The 22,708-nt window shown below is 38.2% G+C and overlaps 1 protein-coding gene across 2 annotated transcripts in view; it reads left to right on the forward strand.

Moving 5' to 3' along the window:
* Window positions 1-3,303: 3,303 nt before the first annotated feature.
* The window catches only part of Sox6 (SRY-box transcription factor 6), a 318,006-nt gene continuing 298,601 nt past the window's right edge, over window positions 3,304-22,708 (forward strand). For both annotated transcript variants that reach the window (XM_035442269.1, XM_035442268.1), the window contains exon 1: window positions 3,304-3,540. In XM_035442269.1, coding sequence (XP_035298160.1) covers window positions 3,304-3,540 — 237 coding nt within the window. The remainder of the gene's footprint in view (window positions 3,541-22,708) is intronic.

The following is a 22,708-nucleotide window of genomic DNA, read 5'->3' on the forward strand; positions in this document are numbered from 1 at the left end:
TGGCCTCCAAACATGCATGTCTGTGCATGCGTATGTATGTATGCATACTCACACACACAATGAATATAATATTAAAAATGTATTAAAACTAAGTAGCATGCATTTTATTATAAAATAAACAAAACCACGATGTAGAACAGTGGTTCTCATCCAGTAGGTTACAGCCCCTATGGGGGTCGAATATCAGATATCCTGCATATTAGATATTCACATTATGATTCACAACAGTAGCAAAACTACAGCTATGAAATAGATACAAAATAATTTTATGGTTGAAGGTCACCACAACATGAGGAACTGTATTGAAGGACTGTAGCATTAGGAAGGCTGAGACCCATTGACCTGGAATAATATAGCAACAAAGCTACTGTTGAGAACAAACTGAAACAGCCCAACATTTTTATCAAAAGGAAATACCTTGGTGAGAGAACAAGAGTCTTCTTTTCCTCTATGGACAACATAGTTAAGAATGCTAATAAAACAAGCACAGAGGAGGAAGTAAAGTGTTATCTGGAAAGTGCTCTTGGGACCCAGCCTGTTGACCTCTTTATAAAGGGCTGGACTGGGGAGCCAGGCCTGCCTTCCCTGGTTCTCCTACCTCCCCTACTCCTCTGTCCCATTTGTAGTGTGAGCTGAGGATGAACAGTCGACTTTAATATACTGGCAGCCTATCTGGTATTTGCAACCTTGATACACATTTGTGTTTGTAGGTGTAAAATAAAAGACAGCTTGTGTGCCAATGTAAATAGGCTCTGATGGGTCACTGGAGGGCTCACCAGAAGACTGCCAATGAAGGAGAGGTGAAGCCTTTCTCCACTAATTGTATTCAGCGTGTAATTTCTAAACTTCCCTCTGAATTTTGATTTTCAATTAACACTCCCCATTTGAAGATAATTTTCTATTTAATGTAATTGCAGGAAATAATTTATTGGCTGATTAAGACTGAGGACCCAGCCTTCCTTAAGAAAAACACTCTCACCAACCAGCCTTTAAACTCAACTCATAGCTTTGGACAGATTGAGTCTATTTTTACAGCTGCAGGGTTATTAATGAGGATCATACACTATTGTTAACTAGTATAGTCTGTCGTCAAAATGATTCCTTAAGAGACTATTTGCATTTTTGGGTTTGTATGATGATTAATTTTTACTAAAGCAATAATCACAGCTACTGATCCTAGAAGGCACCTGATAACTTTGTAATAAGAGGCTGTTTGTTGGGAGAACCAAAGTCACTCTGAGTTTTGGATTATGACTTTTACTTGTATTTAATTGCTTCTAAAAGGTGTCAGTCTACTCATTCATTCATTTTTTTTAGTGTGTGTGATTACATGAGATGTAACTGCCCATTATCTGAACAATACAAACACCCTTGCTGTTTGTGACCATCCCTTAATAACTTGCAGGACAGTTATAATTTCCTGGTTTTGCTGTAGTATATCTGGGGCCAGCACAGTAGGTTCAGCAGTGACTTTTAATAGAGACTCATCCTTTGGTTAAGATTTTCCATGTGTGCATGTATTTGCCCATTTGTTAGCACCAAGAGAAGTCACTGAAGAATGTGTCTGAGTCTTTGAAACAGTACTGTTGAGAACATTCAGTTTCTCTCTTTTTAGGGGAAATAGAGCTATTCTGCACACTTTCCCTATTTTATTTTCCAGTCTCATCTAAATAGTTTTAGTATTTGTACAATGATTATTATAAGTAGGTATCAGCATTTTAATATGTTTCAAAGCACTTCAAAAGCCTGTAATACTTTTATTTAGAACTGTGCATAATTAGATTAGCTGATCTTCTATTAATGTTTTTCACTGTAGGATACTAACTCTGAGCCCCCTCATTAATTGTGAGAAATTTAGCATTAGCTGTTAAATCCTATGTGAAACATGGGCTGCTACATAAAAACTACTGTTTAAATTGGAATTAACTTAATTATTTTTCCTTGCACTTGATATTTCCTTCACTGCAATATTCATGAAAGCATGTGACAGATTTGTAAATTTAACTGTTAATCTCAGATTTCTAGACTCTTTAATCAGTATTTATTTGTCTGTAGAAACAGTACAGGCAAGTTAATGATTTGCTAATTTGAAAAATGCTCATGTGGTTCCCTATGTTAACTGATTTGTGCATTTAAAAAATGGTATGAAATCAATTAATGTTAAAGAGCAATTAAGGTAGCGATTGTATTCCCATCATTACCTAGCAGTCTCAAAGGAAATACAATAAATGAAAATCAACGTGAAGTTTTAGGGAAAAATGGTTTCTTCCCTCAATTCAGAAACTTTTAGTGGTTGGGTCACTAACCACTTTCCTGAGAAATTCATCTTTCTAAAGTGATGTTTTCAAAGTTTTGTAATTTTGTATAACATCATGATTTCTGACCTCATATGAAACACAAAACAAAGACATCATACATAGTCTCTTGATTGTTTCTTTGTGGAGACTTCAACAAATGATATTGTTTTATGAGCTTTTGGTATGCACAGTAAGCATTTAATTTTTGCATAGTAAGTGCTATAAATCATGTATGTACTTTCTGTCATGAAATAGACTGATAGTTACTTCAGAAGCTCAACTCAAATGGCACAAAGTTGTTACAAGATTTATCTAACTCTAGAAGCCACTCAGTCAACATGTTACTTAAATATTAAAAAGCAATACTTAAAGTATCTTGGAAGTCTTCAGCAAGCTTCACATTGGCCCTTGATGTTAGATCTGGCATTCACAATCTAGGTGTAAGCTAGGAAGTCATGGCCAATTTGCTTAGCATATTAAGGATGAATTATTTACTTGTTTTTTATGTTTTACATATGCTCTTTTCTTTCCTTCAGAGCTTTGGGAGAAAGTTAGATAATTTTGCTCTGAAGTCATTCGTCAAACTGGCTCATCAGTTCATTCACTCATTCTTTTCATTATTAACCACCAACCTAATTACTCTCCAGAAACTCAAAATCCAGTTGTGAAAGCTAGGAGGAAGGACGTACAAATACATATATTGTACATCATGAAAACTTATAAGGATCATATTGGGGGTTATGTAAGAGAAAATATGCAGCAGTTAGTGGGAAGATGTTAAGAGAGTGGAAAGCAAAGAGGGGGGAATGGAACAGGTAAGCCATCAGTCCTTTGTCTGTAGTTTAGACTGTTAATATCCCTCAATTTCAAGGATTTTTATTTTACTTTTTGCTCGCATTAATCAAATACAATGATATTTGTATCTAATTTGTATCTAATTTGTCTGTCTTCTAATTTTATTGAGAGTCCTCTTTAATTCATGGTGTTTCCCTTCTTTTGCAGAAGAATGTCTTCCAAGCAAGCCACCTCTCCATTTGCCTGTACAGCTGATGGAGAGGAAACAATGACCCAGGATTTGACCTCAAGGGAAAAGGAAGAGAGCAGTGATCAACATGTGGCCTCTCATCTGCCTCTGCACCCCATAATGCACAACAAACCTCACTCTGAGGAGCTACCGACGCTTGTCAGTACCATTCAACAAGATGCTGACTGGGACAGCGTCCTGTCATCTCAGCAAAGAATGGTGAGCACTGAAAGTCTGTGACTGCTACCAACTATGTCTACATCCTCATTATAAGTAGATGCTTTAAGGAAAACTAAAACACATGGCTTCAGTGTTATTCCTGATCAGGTCAGAAAAGAAATACAAGACATACAGTTGCTATTATTTTAGTAACTGGGAAAAGTTGAAAAGTAGTTTGTGATTTAGGGTATGTCCATCATTAGGTCCACTTGACAAAAGAATATTGATTTACTTTTTAAACAAGAGGAGTCAGTTATCTTATTTTTGTATTCCAATTTAATGTGACAAATTTAGTAATGTCATAAAGAGGTAGTAAAATGAAGTGTGGTTGTGTATTAATATTGAGAAATTAAGTTAAGCAAATATGTCTATGAGAATGAGAGCATAGTATGACTACATCTTCAATAAGGATATATCAGTATCTATAATGTTTAATGACAAGTTTTGGTTTTTAATACTTTTCTCATGTACCTATATAATAATTTCAAAGCAGCATGCAAGGCTCCTAGTTAATGGTTCAATCAGACTGCATGGTTTTCTCCTACAAGCAGAAATGACATGTTAGGTGATGACGAGAGTAGGCAGCTTTCCCATGATGAATTCTATCTTCTAACCATCAAAATACAAACCTTATGAGTGACTTAATTATCTAGTCCAAATAAAAAAATCTTTATTTTTTATCATCTATCTAGAAGAAGCCAGAACCTTATTATGTCTTATTAAGTTAGAAGTTTCAACCCTGGCTTGTTTTCCTTAACTTGTGGGTAACCAAAAATTAAGTTAATGAAAAAAAAATTTAAGCAGACAATGTGAGTTTTATTCCTTAACAAAAACCAAGATATCATTCAAAATGCCTTTGCTAACAAAAGCACGTATGGAGATGAATAACTTCTATAGGAAGAAAGTTTTCTTTTCAAATAATTTTGTAGACACAGCCTGTGCTCCAGAGCAGTAGGTGGGAAGGGGGTGCGGATCCAAAGATGTGTGAAGCATGTCTTGAATAATTTTAGTTTTACTCCAGGATCTAAAAGCTTTTATTTATTTATTTTTTGACACATCTCAATTATACAGATGAACAAATTTCACTATGATATTCCCATACATGCATATAGTATTTTTTAATTATAGTTTTCTTCTACCATTTCTTAAGCACCCTCTTCCTCTCCTTGTCTATTCTATATTCCTAATAGACCTTTTAGGTCAGTGTTCCCTTCTTCCAACATACCCAACTTTCATATATGGGGGAGCGGGGATACTTGTCCTTGTGCATTTGACTTACTTCACTTAACATGATGAACTCCATTTTTTCTTCCAAATGACATCATTTTGTTGTTCTGTTTGTGGGGAATCAACAATGTACAGTTTGCTGGCTATAGATGTATCTCCCACTGGGAGGGTGGAGGCAAATATATAATGAGACAAGGATGAAGTACATTTTCTGATTGAACTTAACTTGTTCATTCCTTGTCTTCAAGGTGGCATGGATGAGAGAGATAGTCAGGATAATGAGACTCTGCTTGATCTTTATTTGAACAAATATTTATTGGGCACATTCTGTCTGCCAGGCATTCTACTAAATACATTTGTAGTATGGTGAAGCAGATGTGATACATGCCATCCGGGATTTTGTACTGTTGGGCATGGGATAGACATGCAAATACATACATAGTTAAAGTTGTGACATGTGCTGTGAAGATCAGAATATTGTCTGAAAGCACAATAAAGTGAGTCTAACTGAATAGATTGGTAGGATGCCCTCTCCAAGCCCAGGATGACAGGAAGTAGTCAGAGTAGGGCAGAGGAAATCCGTTGAGAGAGCAGTATGTGTGGAGTATCTGAGGTGATAAAACCATAAATTAATTTAAGGAAATGAAAGATGGTCTTTGTGGTCAGAGGATAATGAATACATCAGATGTGGTTGGAGAAACAGATAGGGGCCATATCATCCAGGCCTTGGAGATGGCATTGTGGAGGTGAGATTTCATCTGAGTGTAGTGGGAACAGCCTTTGAAGGGCTGAAGAACGTTTCTCACAGATAATTCCAACTGTGGTACCATGAATGGATGGGCAGGCAGCAAGAGTGAAAGGAGGGGGAGCCACTGGGATTTCTATGTCAGAAATCTAGATGAAAGATTATGGTGGCTTGGATTAGTGTAGACAAAGAGGGGACACAGAGAGGGACTGGTTCAAGAGAGTTTTGCTTTTATGCCATGTGCAGGCCTGACCAAATAAAAGTAACTGGAATGGAAAATGTGTGGGTAAAGGCAGGGACAATACAGTTCAAGTTCTATTTCTTCAGAGGGCACTTTCCTTATTTTTCCCAGAAAAACTTTATATTTTGCAAGTTGCTTTTCTGAGTTCATCTGAAGCTTTAGTTATTCAGAATTTGTCAAAAATAGATACTAATATATATGTAATAACTTATGTTACATATGATTTATGGTAGTACCAAATCGCTTAAGGTTGCAAACATGTTAGAGATTAGTGAGACAGAAACCATTCTCATAGAAATGTTTCCAAACTTTCGCTCTGCTTTCTGCTAGAGCTTTTGTGTTCTTTGAACGCTGGGAAGCCAAAATATTTGTTTAACTCCCACTCTATAGCATTTTCCAGCTGTGTACTTATATGGTGCAATAAAAGGATTTAACAAATGGGAAATAGCAGCTGCATGTGGAAACTCTCTTTGTGTTCCCTCTTCATCAGATAGATTCAACAATGTGGCAACTGTAACCTTAGACCTATAATGACCTAGGCTGCACATCAGGTCACCAGTCAGCTTCTGTTTTTTGTAAAGAAAAACAACGGAAGGATTTTAAGTTCCTGCCAGACATGCAAACGTCTCTCTCTCTCTCTCTCTCTCTCTCTCTCTCTCTCTCTCTCTCTCTCTCTCTCTCTCTCTGTGTGTGTGTGTGTGTGTGTGTGTGTGTTGGAGTAGGAAGACTGTGACTGAAGTAAAATTCTAATTAGTTCACTAAATATGAAGTCCAAAAGAGCATTGATAAAGATACCTGAAATTTGCAGTTCTTTTCAATGGATCATGCTTGCTTCTTTTGTTTGTAGTTTTCCCACATACCATAAGCTGAGTCCCATAAAATACTTTGGAGAAATAAAAGCTAAGAATGACTACAACACACATTTGTTAACACCTTTTCCATTTCTGTAATTTAGTTTCCATGGTGGTTCTCATCTCCCTGATAGCATTTTGTCCACTGAGTTCAGAAGGGTTTCACTGGGAAATATGAAGACCCAAGAGGTGGCTTTCTCTAAACAAAGGTAGAAAAAGCAATGAAATTCTGCCAATCTCCATGAATTGACTAGAAAAAACATTACATGTTAGAATTCTGGTTATTTTGAATTGGAAATTCAACAAAATAAGACTTCACACAGTTTCCAAGAAGTAAAAAAAAATGTGTAATAATCTAAGCACATAAGGAGGATCAAGATTTTAGAGAGAAATTCACAGCCCAATGCAATATAAAGCATTTAGACACATTTTAAACAATTATAGAAACCAAAACATCTATTTTACAATTTTGTGTCTTATATCAGTTGGTGACTCTTTTTTGATGGTTGAAAAGTTAGTACACATAAAAATTGCTCTCTGCTTCTGTGTACAACCACTCTGTTTTTGTCATGGCTTCAGGGTACTGATAGAATTTTTGGCACAGGAACATTGGCACTGTCCAATGACATGCATTATTGTTCTCATTGGCCTCATGCCATCAGTAAGGAATTTGCCCACATAATTTCTTCATGTGAAAATGCACAGGGCACCATTCTTTCTTATGTCAGCATAAAGGAGCACCTCTGTGATAGTTTGTAGTGATCCGTATCTGTTCTTATAGGTGGTTATTTTCTAGAAAAGTTTCAAGTGTAGAAAATACGTGTGAGCCCAGGCATTGCTAGTAAACTTCTCTGTAAATATACAGATTTTTGTGGGGTATGTTGTGTAGGTATTTATATGTACCTACTTGTAGCAAATGAATGATTTGAGAGATTCAAACCGTCCTATGTTCTTCTCCTAGTACAATTTTGTTTTTTTTCTTTAAAGTACAATTTAAAGAGCTAGCATCATCATCATTACTGGCTATGGACATTTGAAATAATGACTCAGTTCCAGACACCAAGACTGACTTTTGATAATATCAGATTTCTGTCCTAATAGGATTTACACAGCACACAGTCTCATAGTAAGGCAATTCAAACAATGGGGAAATCTAGAAAGGGAGAATGACAGAACAGAAGGAAGAGCTTCCTGGAGATGACAATCCTGAACTAAAATTTGGAACAAGTCAACTGTGCAGAAGCTTGGGGGTGGGAACCTTTCAAGTGTGTAATAAGTACAAAGGTCTTTTTAAAATTTAATTAAAAAATTTTTTTAAAACTATTTAAAAAATAATTAATTAGTTATTTTTTTTTACATTTTTGGACTTAAAATCATGGGTTTTTATTCTTTGTAAATTTCACACATCTTTAGAACATATTTCTATTGTCTACTTCCTCCCCACCACGTCTCTTCAACTTTCTTTGGGAACCACCAACCTAGCTCCTTCTTGACTTCATATCCTCTTTTAAAATTTCTTATTATATTAATAAATTATATTAATAGTTCCCTGAGTTCAATTAGTGCAAAACACATGTGAAAGGATGTAGAACCCTCCACTGGGGCATAGTCAACTTACCAGTGGGCACATCCTTCGGTAGGGATGGAGCCTAAGCAATCCCTCCTCATTCATGCTGGGATTTTTACTGGTTTGATCATGTTCAGGTCTCTTACAGATAACCACCACTGATATGAGCTGATGTGTACACCAGACATGTCATGTCCAGAAGGCAGCATTCTATAGCCCTCCTCCCCATTCTCTGTCTCTTATATCCTTTATTCCCACTCTTCCATGATGTTCCTTGAATCTTGTATATGGAGAGGTTTATATTGCTGAGTACCTAAAATCAGCACTTTGGCCAGTTATGAGTCTCTGAATTAACTACTATCAACTACAATAAGAAGCTCCTCTGACCAAGGTTGGGAGCAGTACAATTGTACTAGTATAAAAATAAATATTAGGAGGGCAGTTTGACAACTGTACATTTAGTGAAACAGCCTCAGTCTATCCCCTACGATCTTCCAAGTCATGGACTATGATCCCCTATGATCTTCGAAGTCATGACTTTTGTGCCAGTACCAGACATGAAATCCATAGTATAGAGCAAGTCTCAACCCAATGAGAAAGAAGTTGGTTACTATAGTAATAGTCATACCACAGTTACACCAGTGGAAACATCTTTCCGGGCAGACTGATGTTGTAGCATTCAGGGTCTAGTATTGGGAAGTGTCTTTTCTGTTTCAGTAGCCTGAATATCACCTTGTGTCACTTCAAAAGCTAGCCATCAGGGAGAGACTTTTCCAGTCAATTTGTAATTTCCTAATGTTCTGCAACCAAAGTGAGTAGTGTCTTTAGCAGTTAGTACAAACATCTTTTGATTAGTGTATTTGAACAACAGAACACAGCAAGAGTGTATGGAGAGGAAAGAATGATCTGGAATGAGATCAAAGTGGCAGACAGGTGATAGGTACTATAGAGACTCAGAGGCTCTAATGAAGTGTTGGAACGTTACTTCAAGTGCAAGAGGAAGCCGTTGCAAGATGTTTAAGCAAGACAATAATAATTCTTTACTTACATTTCTAATAGATCACATTGGCTACTGTGCCAATGTGGCTGGGATGGGGCTAGAAATGTGGATACTTAGGGAAATTATTCATGGAGAACACGAAGGCAGGAGCTTAGCCAAAATTGAGTGAAAGAAGTAAGACCAAGGGCCAAGGACAAGGGAACAAACATATTCCTGAAGAAACCATGGTTACTTCTGTGGTATAATGTGAAAATGTGGGTGAGGCACCAGTGGTCTGCCTTTCTCTCCTTCTCTGTTTATATGTAGAGTGCATGTGCATGTGACGTGTGTGGGATTACTGCATGCAGCTAGATGTTTGGGAGTACACATGTGTATATGTGCTTACGCAGGCCAGAGAGTGGCATTGGTTGTCTTCCTCAATAGGGTCTCTTGCTGAACCCAGGGCTTGCCAATTTGACTAGTCTGGCTAACTAACTTTGCCCAGAATTTTGGTCTCTACCTCAGGAATTCTGAGATTACAAGCTGACTACCTTACATGCGTGACTTTTATGTGAGTCCTGGGGATTTGAACTTGGCTTTCTGGGAAGTGCTTCCAAAAGGATCTTTCTTGGAAAATGCACAATGTGACAGTAAGATTGAAAGTACAACTCATGCACATACGCCTTTGTGCACTTATATTCACAATCATGTTGATATTTTTATTTTATATCTGAGTTTGAACTACCTATTTAATTAAGTGGAAAGAACTGCATTATATCCTCAGCCCAGAATGTCTGAACCCCTTATTTTGGAGATGCAAATGAAATACATTTCCTTGCTTATATTAGGACTGTAGAATAGCAAGTGTAGCATGTCTGGTGCTGATCATATGCAGCCTACCATAGGACTGATGTAGTATCTGATCAATCAATGAAATGCTCAAAAAATGCAGAAATGAGCAACATTAAGATGGTGATTTTCATTCTTTAAAAAAGTTTTAAAGTAAGATCCACATCAATAAAAGATTCAAAGAATGTCCTTTGTTATAATCAAAAGAAAACAATAATAGCCATGTTGGACCACTTAATAGTGACCAGGAACAATGCTTCTTTGCTTGTAGGCTGTTGCCCCTCTCTGCCTTTCTTTCTTCAGCCCAGAGAAGTTGCTCGTCAGCTCTGGAGTGTTTCACATAGTTCACTTGGAGTCATAAAATTTCTGGTGTGGACTTTGTACCATTTCTGGGAACAGGGCTGTTGTCATTGTGTGATAGCATAGTCCAGGAATTCTTACTGGGGATTTAATCTTCAGCCACACTTCATGTTGTGACAGACTTTTAGAAGATTTCTCCTCTTGCTTCTTTTTGAAAGATTTAAGAATGTTGAGTTATTGCCAAGTTTTTTTTTTGTGTGTGTGTGTATGTGAGAGAAAGAGATTTAGTAATTTAAGATACTAGGCACCACCCAGATGAATTTAATTTCAATACTTTTATTGGGACTATAACTCAGAAAGTTGGCTCACCTGGTCTGACTAGCATGTAGTCCTCATGTCTAAGGTCAGGTTGGTCTATACCTACTGTGTGGTACCTGATCAATCTCTAAGCCCCTTGTGGGGGAAAATTCTGAAACTGGCAAGATTTAGCCTTCTTGAGAAGGCTTTTCTTTTGTTTTTTTCTTTTGCTGTGACAAATCACCATGACCAAAGCAACTTATAGAAGAAAGAGTTTAATGGGAGTTTCAAAGGGTGGGTACATGACCAGTATGGCAGGAAGCACAGTAGGCATGAAGACATGGTACTGGAGCAGTGGCTTAGAGCTCCCAACTGATCCATAAGCACAAGGCAGGGAAAGCGAGAGAGGGAAAGCGAGAGAGGGAGAAGGGAGAGGGAGAGGGAGAGGGAGAGGGACAGAGAACTGGGAATGGCATGAGCTTTGGAAATCTCAATGCCCTCAGTGATGGTTTGAATGTGAATGGCCCCCATAGGGTCATATATTTGAATGTATAGTCCCCAGGTTTAGTAAGATTAGGAGGCATGGCATTGCTGGAGTAGTTGAGGCCTTGTTGGAGGTTGGCTTTGTTGTAAGAGGTTTCAAAGGCCTCCCTAGGCTGAGTGTTACTCTCTCTGTCTGTGGCCTGAGGATCTGGATGTAAAGCTCTCAGCTACTTCTCCAGCACTCTGCCTGCCTGCATGCTACCAGGCTCACTGCCATGATGATAATGGACTAAACTGCTGAAACTACAAGCAAGCTCCAATTAAATGCTTTTCTAAGAGTTTCCTTGGTCATAATGTCTATTCACAGCAATAGAATACTAAGACACCCACCCACAATGATGCACCTTTTCCAACAAGGCCATACCTTCTATTCCTTCCCAGAAAGTTCCACCAACTGGGGACCAAGCATTCAACCATATAAGCCTAAGGGACTCATTCTTTTTCAAACCACCACACTACTATTCTTGTTTTTCGATTTTAGAAATTCATTCAACTTTGAGTTCAAACTTAGGTATTGACTAAGTGAAGTTGTCCAACTGTGACCCAGAAGCCACCAAACAGTATTCTCTAGGAAGGGTTCCCTTTTCCCATAAATTTGAAATTAGCACACAGTACTGTCTCTTTTTAAAAATCTATTCCAGAAATTTAATCACAAACTTATTTGTAGTTCATGCTACAGAGTGAAACCATGTTTCACTGTGTGTAATTTGTTAAGCCTTGCTGTGGCAGTGAAATAGGAAATGTGTCTATCTGTTTAAGACACTGATACACTGCTGTAACTTTCATGCCTGGATCATGCCCTGTGTTTCTTTTATGTTATTTTTCTTCCAGTGTACTCTAAAAGAGTTTCTCAAACCTAGGCTGTTCAAGTAAAAAAAAGGATTAAGGAACGTTTGTTAGGAGAGGTTTGATGCTTATAGAAGTCTGAGTGGCCTTGTCCTACTTTGTCCTATTAGTGATGTCACAGGTCTTTGCAAAGACACTTTCTGGAAAAGTTTTTCTTCTTAGCTGGCATATCATCAAATCTTTATCAGAAGCAGAAACACTAACTGCTCTGCAATGGTTGACTTCCCCTTGGGCATGAAGGGATCAGGTATGCACACTGATTAGCACAATCCAGTCATTAACATGTGATTATGTGGGCTGCATATTGAACACCTGCCAAAAATCTAAGAATCCCATACTTTGCTCCATCCGTGACAAGACTTGCATTTCTTCTGTAATTTGACAGTTTGAGGAAAATCAGACCATGATATCTTTTCTGCCACTGTAATAAAATAGCATACTTATATGTACTCACTCATATATGGATTTTAGACATAGAGCAAAGGGTTACCAGCCTATAATCCACACCTCTAGAGAAACTAGGAAACAAGGAGGACTCTAAGAGAGACACACATGGTCCCCCAAAGAAAGGGAAAGGGACAAGATCTCCTGAACAAATTGGGAGCATGGCAGGAAGGGAGAGGGAGCTAGGAGAAAGGAAGGGGAGAAAAGGAGGGGAGAGGAGGACATGAGGGAGCAGGAAGGTTGAGTCAGGGGAAGAATAGAGGAGAGCAAGATAAGTGACACCATAATAGAGGGAGCCATTATAGGTTTAAAGAGAATTCTGGCACTAGGGAAATATCTAGAGATCTACAAGGTTGACCCCAACTAACAATCTAAGCAATAGTGGAGAGGCTACCTTAAATGCCCTTCTCTGATAATGAGATTGACGACTACTTTATATGCCATCCTAGAACCTTCATCCAGTAGCTGATGGAAGCAGAAGCAGACACCCACAGCTAAGTACTGAGCTCAACTTCTGGAATCCAGTTGCAGGGAGGGAGGAGTGATGAGCAAAGGGATCAAGACCAGGATGGTGAAATCCACAGAAATAGATGACCTGAACAAGGGGGAGTCCATAACCTCAGACTGATAGCTGGGAAACCAGCATAGGGCTAATCCAGACCCCCGAATGTGGGTGTCAGTGAGGAGGCCTCGGCAATCTATGGAGCCTCTGGTAGTGGATCAGTATTTATCCCTAGCATAGGAATGGACTTTGGGACCCTATTCCACATAGAGGGACACTCTCTCAGCCTAGACACACAGGGGAGGGCCTAGGCCCTGCTTGAAATGATATGACAGACTTTTAAGATCCTCCATGGAACGCCTCACCCCCCTGGGGATCAGAAAGGGAATGGGATAAGGGGATAGTGGGGGGCAGGGGAGGAGGGGAGGGAGAGTGAACTAGTGTTGACATGCAAAACAAACTTGTTTCTAATTTAAGTAAAAAAATAGAAAAAGGAAAAAGAAAAATTAGACCCTGTTACAAAAAAACCCCAAAACCAACCCCCCCAAAACCCCCAAAACCCAAAACTCAAAACACAAAAACAGCATACAGTTTATCTTCAAGGAACTGGGCTATGCTGTGCTCAACTCACTTTGTTCTTCCAGGCTGTATAAACCTCCAGTGGCTAGTTTGCAGAGCACTGACTAGAGCTTGCATCTCATCTGAACTCCATCACTGATGTCACCTGTCATTTACACATTTCTGCCCCATCATGTGTATTGTCCTTTGTGGGATTCAGCCATCTTTTCCTAATTTTATTCAGTTTTATTGATTTTTTCCACCATGAATAGTTTTCTTTTCTTTTCCTGAATTACAATAGTATATATGCTTCTATTCTTTGTGTTGCAGGTTTACTGTAGAGTGTATCTTGGGGTCCACAGCATTTCTAGAGAGCAGACATTGTCCTATGATAATTATTTAAAGCAAGATTTTATTGCAGCAGAAACTCTGATATAATCTGGCACAGAACAAACAGCTTGAACAGGATGATTCTCAGGCTTTATTTTTTTTCTTCTGGACTAACATATTTGAATGTAGAAGACTTTTATTTTTAAAATGATCTAATTAGAATTTGTTGTCATTAATCAGTGGGGGATTACTTCAGAACACCAACGATTTTCTTCTTAAAGCAGAACTCCATAGGTTTGCTTTCAGTCTGCAGGTGCTTTGTGCCCATGTACGAATTCCTTCAAAATTCTTCATGTCATCCTTTCTTGCCTGGATTTGGGTACATCAACACAATGAAAACAGTAACTGGAATAATGAAACCTACACATTTGTGATGTTCTAAACCACATTCTATAGACAGTGGGTGTATAGATTGAGTGGCGTGTAGTGGTTTTTTTTTTTTTTTTTTTGTGACTACTTTGAACTATTGGGGGAGCACAAACTCACTCTCCAGGCCCTGTAGACTGATGGGATAAGATGGAGAGGACAGTGTGGTAGTACTCTGCATTGAAACCAGAAGCTAGGGTTGTTTGTATTCCTTAGGGTCTGACTTCTCTAATTCTAGGGGAGCTGTTTTCCAGGAAGGCAATAGAATCCCAACTACACTATTCAGAGGAGAGATCAAAAGGCTATGATGAGGACTCAAACCTCCTATGTCATGGAGAGATCCTACCCTGTTCTCCCTACAAACATATCCACTCTATTAAACAAGCCTCCAATGAATGTGCCTTAATCACCTTAATATGCAAATTATCCCCATTTGATTGTCCTTCTCAATTAAAAGTTTTCCTTGTTTCCCAAGAGAAGTGTAATCCTTTAAAAGGACAACACTAGGCTATTATCCTGTCTGTTAACATAGCCTTCAGTGAGATAACATTTAGTTTTTGTAATACTAACCTTCTATTACTTTTGTGCTACTACCTTCTCATGACCCCTAGGCATTTTTTCTAGGTGATGCAAATTGAGTTCAATAATCTATCTTTGTGTAAACTACATTCTTAGATCCAAAGTATAAATTATAAACCTTTACTAATAAAAGTTTACAATTAGGTTGAAATTAGAAATGAATATTTATGCATTTCATTTATCTCCTTTATATTTCATTAGCACCCTAGAAAATGGAAAATCTTGTTTACCAAAATGATTGGAAATTATTTTGTAAACTTTTGCTTTCATTATAATTTCACTCCAAGTTATTTCCACCACCAGTGTGTTGAGAGTACCTTGAAAACAATATTATTAAGTCCATCAATTTCTGACAGGACTTTTAAACACATATAAACTATGGTGGTATCACAGAAGGGACTCATTGACTTGAAATGTCAATGAAATGGAAAAGGAAGAATTAGAACACTTAGATGACAATCTTTTTTATTTTGTAATTTGTGTGTGTGTGTGTGTGTGTGTGTGTGTGTGTGTGTGTGTGTGTGCATGCATCTATCTGTATGCATGTATGTCTGTGTGTGTCTGCATCTTTGTAATTACTGGGAAGTAACTAGGATTAAACAAATTGAGGATGCCAATACTTTCCCTCTTAATGAAGAACTCTACAGGCTTGCTTCTAGTCGACAGGTGGTTTGGATGTATATATATTTTCTTGTACAATGTCTTTAAGTAATTCTTCTTGTCTCCATTAAGAAAATGATAGAACTTTTGATCACGAATTTATTATTAATATTTGGCCTTTAGTTGTTTCAATTTATTTTGCATGTTTTAGTCTTTGATAACACAACTTTCATTTTGCACAAATACTACTGTATTTTGTTTATAAATTGGATGTAATGGTTTTGACTATTTTTCTTTTTAAAAATGACAAAATAGATTAAGGAATGCATCTTAGACTTTTGGTATTTGGAAGTTCTATTTCAGAGGAAAATCACTGGCTGGCTGGCTATGAGATTGTCCAGTAACATCAGTTGAAGGTTTATTGCCTGAGGTGGGGAAAGGCAGAGCTTCAGGCGCTGGGGGACCTGATGGCAGGTTAGATTCCTGCTGCTTTGTGTAAATGTTGGGACATTCAGTGCCCAGTTTTTTCCTTTTTTTTCGAACACAGAGATAAGTAGGTAGACACATGAATGGATGGGTGGATGGATGGTGGTTTTGCAACAGTATAGCCTCTGGAAATCATTTTTAGTCTACTCGTAATTTTTTCTAATTGTAGAAACTGAAATCAAAATGCTAGCCATGTTACATTTGTTTTCCTAGATTACCACTAGTTTCCTTTTAAGCTTATTATAGGTATTTGATGTATTAGAAAGACATTTGAAGACTTTTGCAGTGAAATCCTCAAAACTGGAACATGTACTGGACAGGATCCAATGAGGAGATTTTTTTGGGCTGAGAGAGGACTTGAGGGCTGGCTCAATGTGTAATGTGTCCTGTCTGTCTTCCTTTAGACTAACTTAGCCTTGAAAGGACTTCACATCAGCATCTCTGTTGAGGCACAAGTGGATCTGACAAGCCCTAATTGGGATCTGGTACATTTTAATGTTAAGAGAAGTAAGGTCTGAGTGGTTTGTCTAATTTCAAGCATACCACTTGCCTTGCTGGTTGTAACAACCACAATGATAACACACTTTTTTTTTTTAAAAAGCACCCCAGTGTCTCTCAAATAAGAAAGAGTGGAAAGCATCTGCACAGAGTATAGCAGGAGGCAGTGGAGTTGACACTAGAACAGTTAGCTTTGATAAAAACTGTGGAATCTTGGGCCTCTCTGCACAGAGGACCTGTGGTCTATAAGGATATGTGCAACATCTCCAGCAAAGGGAATCTTCTCTTTTCAGTGGAGTTGTTCTCCCTGGTACCTGGGAGGGACTCGTCAGAATAAGGTTGTTACCTTACAAAAAGCCTATGCTCATCTCTGCCACTGATTTGTCATGTGACCTCAGGAAAGCCACTCTTAACTCCTGACTCAAATTTCCTCCTCTTAGAAAGGAAAGATTTGAACTGCAATTGCCACATCTCAAACCACCCAGTTTCAGAGTTAAAGCATATATATATGCTTGGCCTCTGAAGAGTTCAACATTAGGTCTTCCTGCCTAAAAAATGCTTATGGCCCATAACCAAACCAAACCAAACCAAACCAAACCAAACCAAACCAAACCAAACAAAAAAACACCACCACTAAAATCCCAAAGCAACAGCAAAAAACAAACAAACAAACAACACTACTGAGTATTGATGTCTATGAGGCTTCCTGGCCATGGCATTAGAACTTAAAAACAACTCTTAGGCAGTGTTGATAGGGTGACTTAATTCTTGTCCAGTCAATAATGAGTTTGCTCAGTTCACTTCTCTTATGAGAGAGGAAAAACAAGATAGCACATACTTCAGGGAGACTGATCAGAATGACTGAACTGTCTTTTTTTTGTTAACTAATTTTTTTTGAGAGAGAGAGGGTCTTAATTTGTAGCCCTAACTGGCTTGTAACTCACCTTGTAAATCAGGCTGGCTTCAAACTATTGGAGATCCACCTGCCTCTGCCTCCAGAGTGCTAGGAGTAAAGTTGTGTGCCACCTCACATCTGTATCTTTATGAAGAAGAAATGAGGGAAACTGGAATATTTCCCCTAGTTTGAGAAAAATAAGGTACAAAGGTGATGTGGTAGCCATATGTTTGTGTTGAAAGTGTTTCACTCCGAATGTTTCCATAGGACAGAGTTATAGATTGAATTGGATTTTATATTCCTATAAAGAGAATTTTTTGCCAACTCCCTAAAGATGGAATAGATTGCTGTGGGAGGTAGTGAATCCTCCATGAAGTGAGAGGTATTTTCAAAGAAACCACACAGCTGGTTGTCAGGGCTTTCCACCACTGCCACCACCCCTGGCACCACCATCACTCAGTTAGTGCATATATAATTGGCACAGATCTGAGAGTCCTATGTTTAGTCATGCATTTAATAATAACCCATTGAGGTCTATTCTTTATTGGTGGTGCTATTGCTTCCATTTTAGAGTGAAGGAAAGTAAAGCTAGAAGAGTTTAATTGTCTAAGCTTAAATGGATGAAAGGTGGAAAAGCTGGAAATTAGACTCGAAAAACTGGGCCCTACTGCCTGTCGCCTAGTTAAGGAGTGTATCATTCCATGTTCTGCACAAGGATCCATGCACTGGCTGTGACTGGAGAACTATGATTTTAAGGATATTGGCATGAAAGGTGTTCTTAGGAACTTGTCTCTACAGAATCTGCTTTAAGGCTTCTTTCCCTCCTTCCTTCGGTCCTTCATTCCTTCATTTGTTCCCTCCCTCTTTCCCTCCCTCCTTCCTTCTTCTTCCCTCTCTCCCCCTCCCTTCAATTTCTGTGTATATTTGATCAGTATACTAATTTCCATTTGTTACATAGCATGATAATGAGGCAATTTAGAAAAGCTTTGGGTTTGTGATTCATGTGTTTGACATTTATTTTAGTCTTCAACATGTTAAAGAAGTTAAATTCCTTTGTAGCCAGAAGCTATTAGAACCTAGAGCAGACAACTCTTTTGAAACACTTAAGACAGTAGAAGACCTATAATACAGGGCAACTAGAATGTAGGTTTTGGTTCATCAGAAAACATTTTAAAGTGATAGTCTGAAAACAATGATAAACTTGTTTTTTTCACACACTGTACGTTATAATTCTACATTGTATCATTGATAAATAAACATTTTTTTCTTTGTGTAAACCTTATCTTTAGGGAGGGTGGGCTACAGTGAGGATAAAGCTGTAGCTGGAAAAGCTACAACTAAGCATGGTGCATAAGTAGTATTATAAATGCCACTGACTGTATATTAAATATGAAGATACATGCAGCTTACTTAATACAATTTGAACAACCTACTGGAACCTAAAAGTAGATACAAGCAGTGTCCACAAAGAGGTTTGAGGTCATTGTGGGAACTCTTCACCTTGGCAGAGAAAATTGACTCTCTGACATGTTTGTTTTAGGTTGTCAAAGCAAACACAACTTTTAGTTTATTTTTATCTTATCAATTTTTAGTTGATATTTTATTGTTTTTAACATTTTGATAGATACTTCACCTTTGTAATTCTAGAATTTCCAGGAACACACTGTAATTCAGTGAGTTGGGTTGATTATTGATTTGGGCTTTCTTCAAATGACTGAGGGTATGGGCTGAGGATAGTGACTATATATTAGGTAGTATTAGAATTCAAGAGCAAATCTATGATTTAGAATCTCAGTAAACATTTTTATCTTGAATGGGGTGGCACTCACCCAGTCATAACGGTATTAAGAAATCGAACAACAAATGTTGCAGAGGATGCTGAGAAAGAGGACTTACTGTTGATGGGATTGCAAATTTGTACAGCCATAGTGGGAATCAGTTTTGGAGGCTTCTCAAAAAAATTAAAAATAGAACTACCATATGAGCACAATATTTTACTCCTGGACATGTACCTAGAGAACTCTGTGCTTGTGATAGAGATATTTGCACCCCCATGTTTACTGCAGATGTCTTCATTATAGCAGGGTAGTGGGACCAATCTAGCTATCTATCAACAGATAATGAAACCTGGTACATATATAAAACAGAATACTATTCAACTTTTAAAAAATGAAATCACAAAATTTTTTAGGAAAATGGATGGACTTAGAATATATAATACTGAGTGAGACCTCCCAGTCTCCTAAGGAAAAATGCTGCATGTTCTCCCTTATATATGGACCTTAGCCTATAGCACATGCATGGACATAAGTAAACAAATGTATGTGTGATAGTATAACATTTAGAAAGGAGGACAGAAAGGGTAATTTAAAAATGCAAAATGTTCACCAGTGGTTTCACATAGATAGTGTAGTTCCTGTAAATCCCTTTAATTATATCTCTAGGTATAGCACATTTTCAATGCAAAGTAATGAGTAGTTCTGGAATGGAATGGACAGTATGCACCTGTGATTCCCTGAAGGGAGTTCCCTTACTTCAAGACCTGAACTGTTTTCGTTGACTATTCCTGTAGGCTCTTGTTCTCCATGGTACTAAACTGTCTCTAACGCTTTAAAGTAGAGTTTCGGTTATTCAGATTATGGAGTGTGAAAATTGTTAGAAGTATGTTTAAAATACCAGAAGTTTAAAAACTCTTGAGACTACCCTGCAATTCTGATTTATTTTTGCTAAATCTCAAAGAATATCACTCCATGAATTTGAAAACACTGAAAAACTTGTTTAGCTTTTTTCACTGTATAATTCTAAATTATATCATTGATGATGAATAAATACACCTTTTTATTTAAATAAACCTTATCTTTAGGGAGGGTGGGCTAGTGTAAATGGAGTTCTTAATTGGTCTAAACAATGAAAACCCAGAGTCAGATATAGAGAAAAATGTTGAGAGACCAGAGAGAAGAAGGAGCAAGCCAAAGCCACCTTAACCCCTTAAGTTCCCAGCAGAAAAGAGAGTGAGTTCTAGTTTCTGCCGACTTATACCCTCTCTCACTTAGCCATTTCGCTTCCTGTTTCTGCCCAGCCATCTCACTTCCTGTCTGTCTGGACAGACCTCTTGACCTCTATGGTTAACTAGTAACAAGCTCTGATCTTCAGACAAGCTTTCTTTGTACAAGCAAGATATTTGTACAGGCTAGAGTGAGGATAAAGCTGTGGCTAGAAAAGCTGCATCTAAAACGGGCATCAGAGTCTGGAGATGGTGAGGTGGAGTGCTTGTCTAGCATGCCCAGAGCCTGCCTGGGTCCAGCACCTCATAAATCAGGCATGGTGATGCATGTCAGCAATCTCAGCACTCAGGAGGTAAAGGCAGGAAAATCAGAAGTTCAAGGTCATCTTTGACTACTTAGTAAGTTACAGGACAGTTTGGGATACATGTGGCAATATTTCAAAAGAAAAAATAAATAAGAAAATGCATCGAATGGGCAATGTACAATGCAGCAAAAATAGATACATTCCATTTAGTTTTGCTTATGGGCTCAAGGAAGGGTAAGAGAGGCCAATAGTTTGTCCTGAGAGTCAGATTGGGTAGCTAGTCCCTGAGTGGACTCCTGCAGCCACACAGGCCATTTCTCAAGCTTTTCTCTCAGTAGCAATGACTTCCATATGTTTATGGGTCCTGACTCCAATATATAGGCAAAATCCCATTCCTGACTTGTGCTTTCCAGCTCCCAGCTCTGAGCTGGGATGCTCAGCTAACATTTCTGATGTTTGCAACACTGGTCCACTTCACTCCTCTGTTTGCCTATGATGACTGCCCATCTACATTCCTCACCTAGGTGTGGCGGCAGCCCAGCTGACTCAGAGTATTGTATAAGGGAGGAGATAGCTCATGTGCACGTAGGATAAGTGCTCACTGATAACATTCCTAGAAAAAAAATCTAATTGCTAAGGTTTCTGGTGCTCTGTGAGGAGCCAGTACTCAGTGGATTTGGCTTGGGAGCAAAGAGCATAATGTAGTTTAGGCTTAATACTCCATTCAGATGAATTAGTATGAATAAAATCATAAAAATAGCCCCAGTGGCTATCATGACAGTATGCAGAAGTGACAAGTGGCACAAAGTACATGAATAAGTGACACAAAGCACACGGACAAAGGACATGTGGATTCAGTAATAAGAGTTCCTGAATAGTTAATAGTGCTTTATAAGTGATTCATTTCTCATAGCAACTATTTGAGGATATAATTATAACTCCATCCTATAAAAAGGTAGTCTAACTTCCATCTTCTGGACTGTGGGCAAGCCTCAATGACTCAAGTATTGAATAGAAAGCTGTGATTAATTTAAACAATGTCAACGATAACCTCCATCCGGCTCTTTCCCTGAGTAGTCAGAGCAGTCTCACAGAAATAGAGGAAGGTATCTGTGAAACCCTACCCACTCCAACCCAGAGCCCTTGAAGTGTTCCTAGTCAGGTACTACATTTCTAAGAGTAGGGAAGTCTCTGGTGTGACCTAGCCATTACACAGACTTCACTGCAACTTCCCAAGAGACTTTGAGATGGAACCTGGGCAGTTCTGATTGTTGTTACATGTACCTAATTTTGAAAGGATTTGTTATGTGACAGCACCCAAGCACTACAACTTCCTTTTGCTAATTCTCAGGTTAGATTAATAATAAAAATACAGTTTCAGCCTTTTAGTAAGGAAATTTGGAACAGAAAGGTTTACAAGGTGGGCTCATTTGGAATTGCAGAAGCTTACTGTTGAGGCAAATGTTTTACAGGTTTGTGGAGTAGAAAGAACTTTGGATTTAGAGCAGAAAACCCACATTTAGGTATTAGCCTTCCGACTCCACTAAGTGGCATGGTGGAGATACCCTTGCTGAGGGCTGGCTTGCTTCCCACTCAAAATGAAGATTGGGAATTCAGTATTTAGTGCCGGAGGAGATTTTGAAGGCATATAGAGATTGGATTGTATTAAGGGCCTGGGAACTATGTCAAATGAGAAATGAGAGGGGAAAAGTAGACAGAGTTTCCTTAGATACTATTAATTTGATCTCTTAAGTTATTTCAATAACTTTAATATGGAAGAGGATATAGATTGATGTTGTATACTTTTGGAGGGTGAACAGGAAATGATGTAATAGAGCCTTAGTACTTTCTGATGCTACAACAAAATATCCTGACTCAGTAACTCATAAACAGAAATCTATTAATACCACACAGTTCTTCTGAAGGCCTGTGCCATGGTTTGGATGAGTGTCCCCAATGTGCATGTTTGGCTCCTAGCACAGGGTGATGTTGTGAGGTGTTAGGAAATGGAACCTAGTGGGGAATTTTAGCTATTGGAATTGTACCCTTGAAAGGGATTGTGGGGTGCTAATATTGGTCTCTATCCCTCCTTTCCT

This window comes from Cricetulus griseus, chromosome 3 (assembly GCF_003668045.3).
Source record: "Cricetulus griseus strain 17A/GY chromosome 3, alternate assembly CriGri-PICRH-1.0, whole genome shotgun sequence".
Taxonomy (NCBI): domain Eukaryota; kingdom Metazoa; phylum Chordata; class Mammalia; order Rodentia; family Cricetidae; genus Cricetulus; species Cricetulus griseus.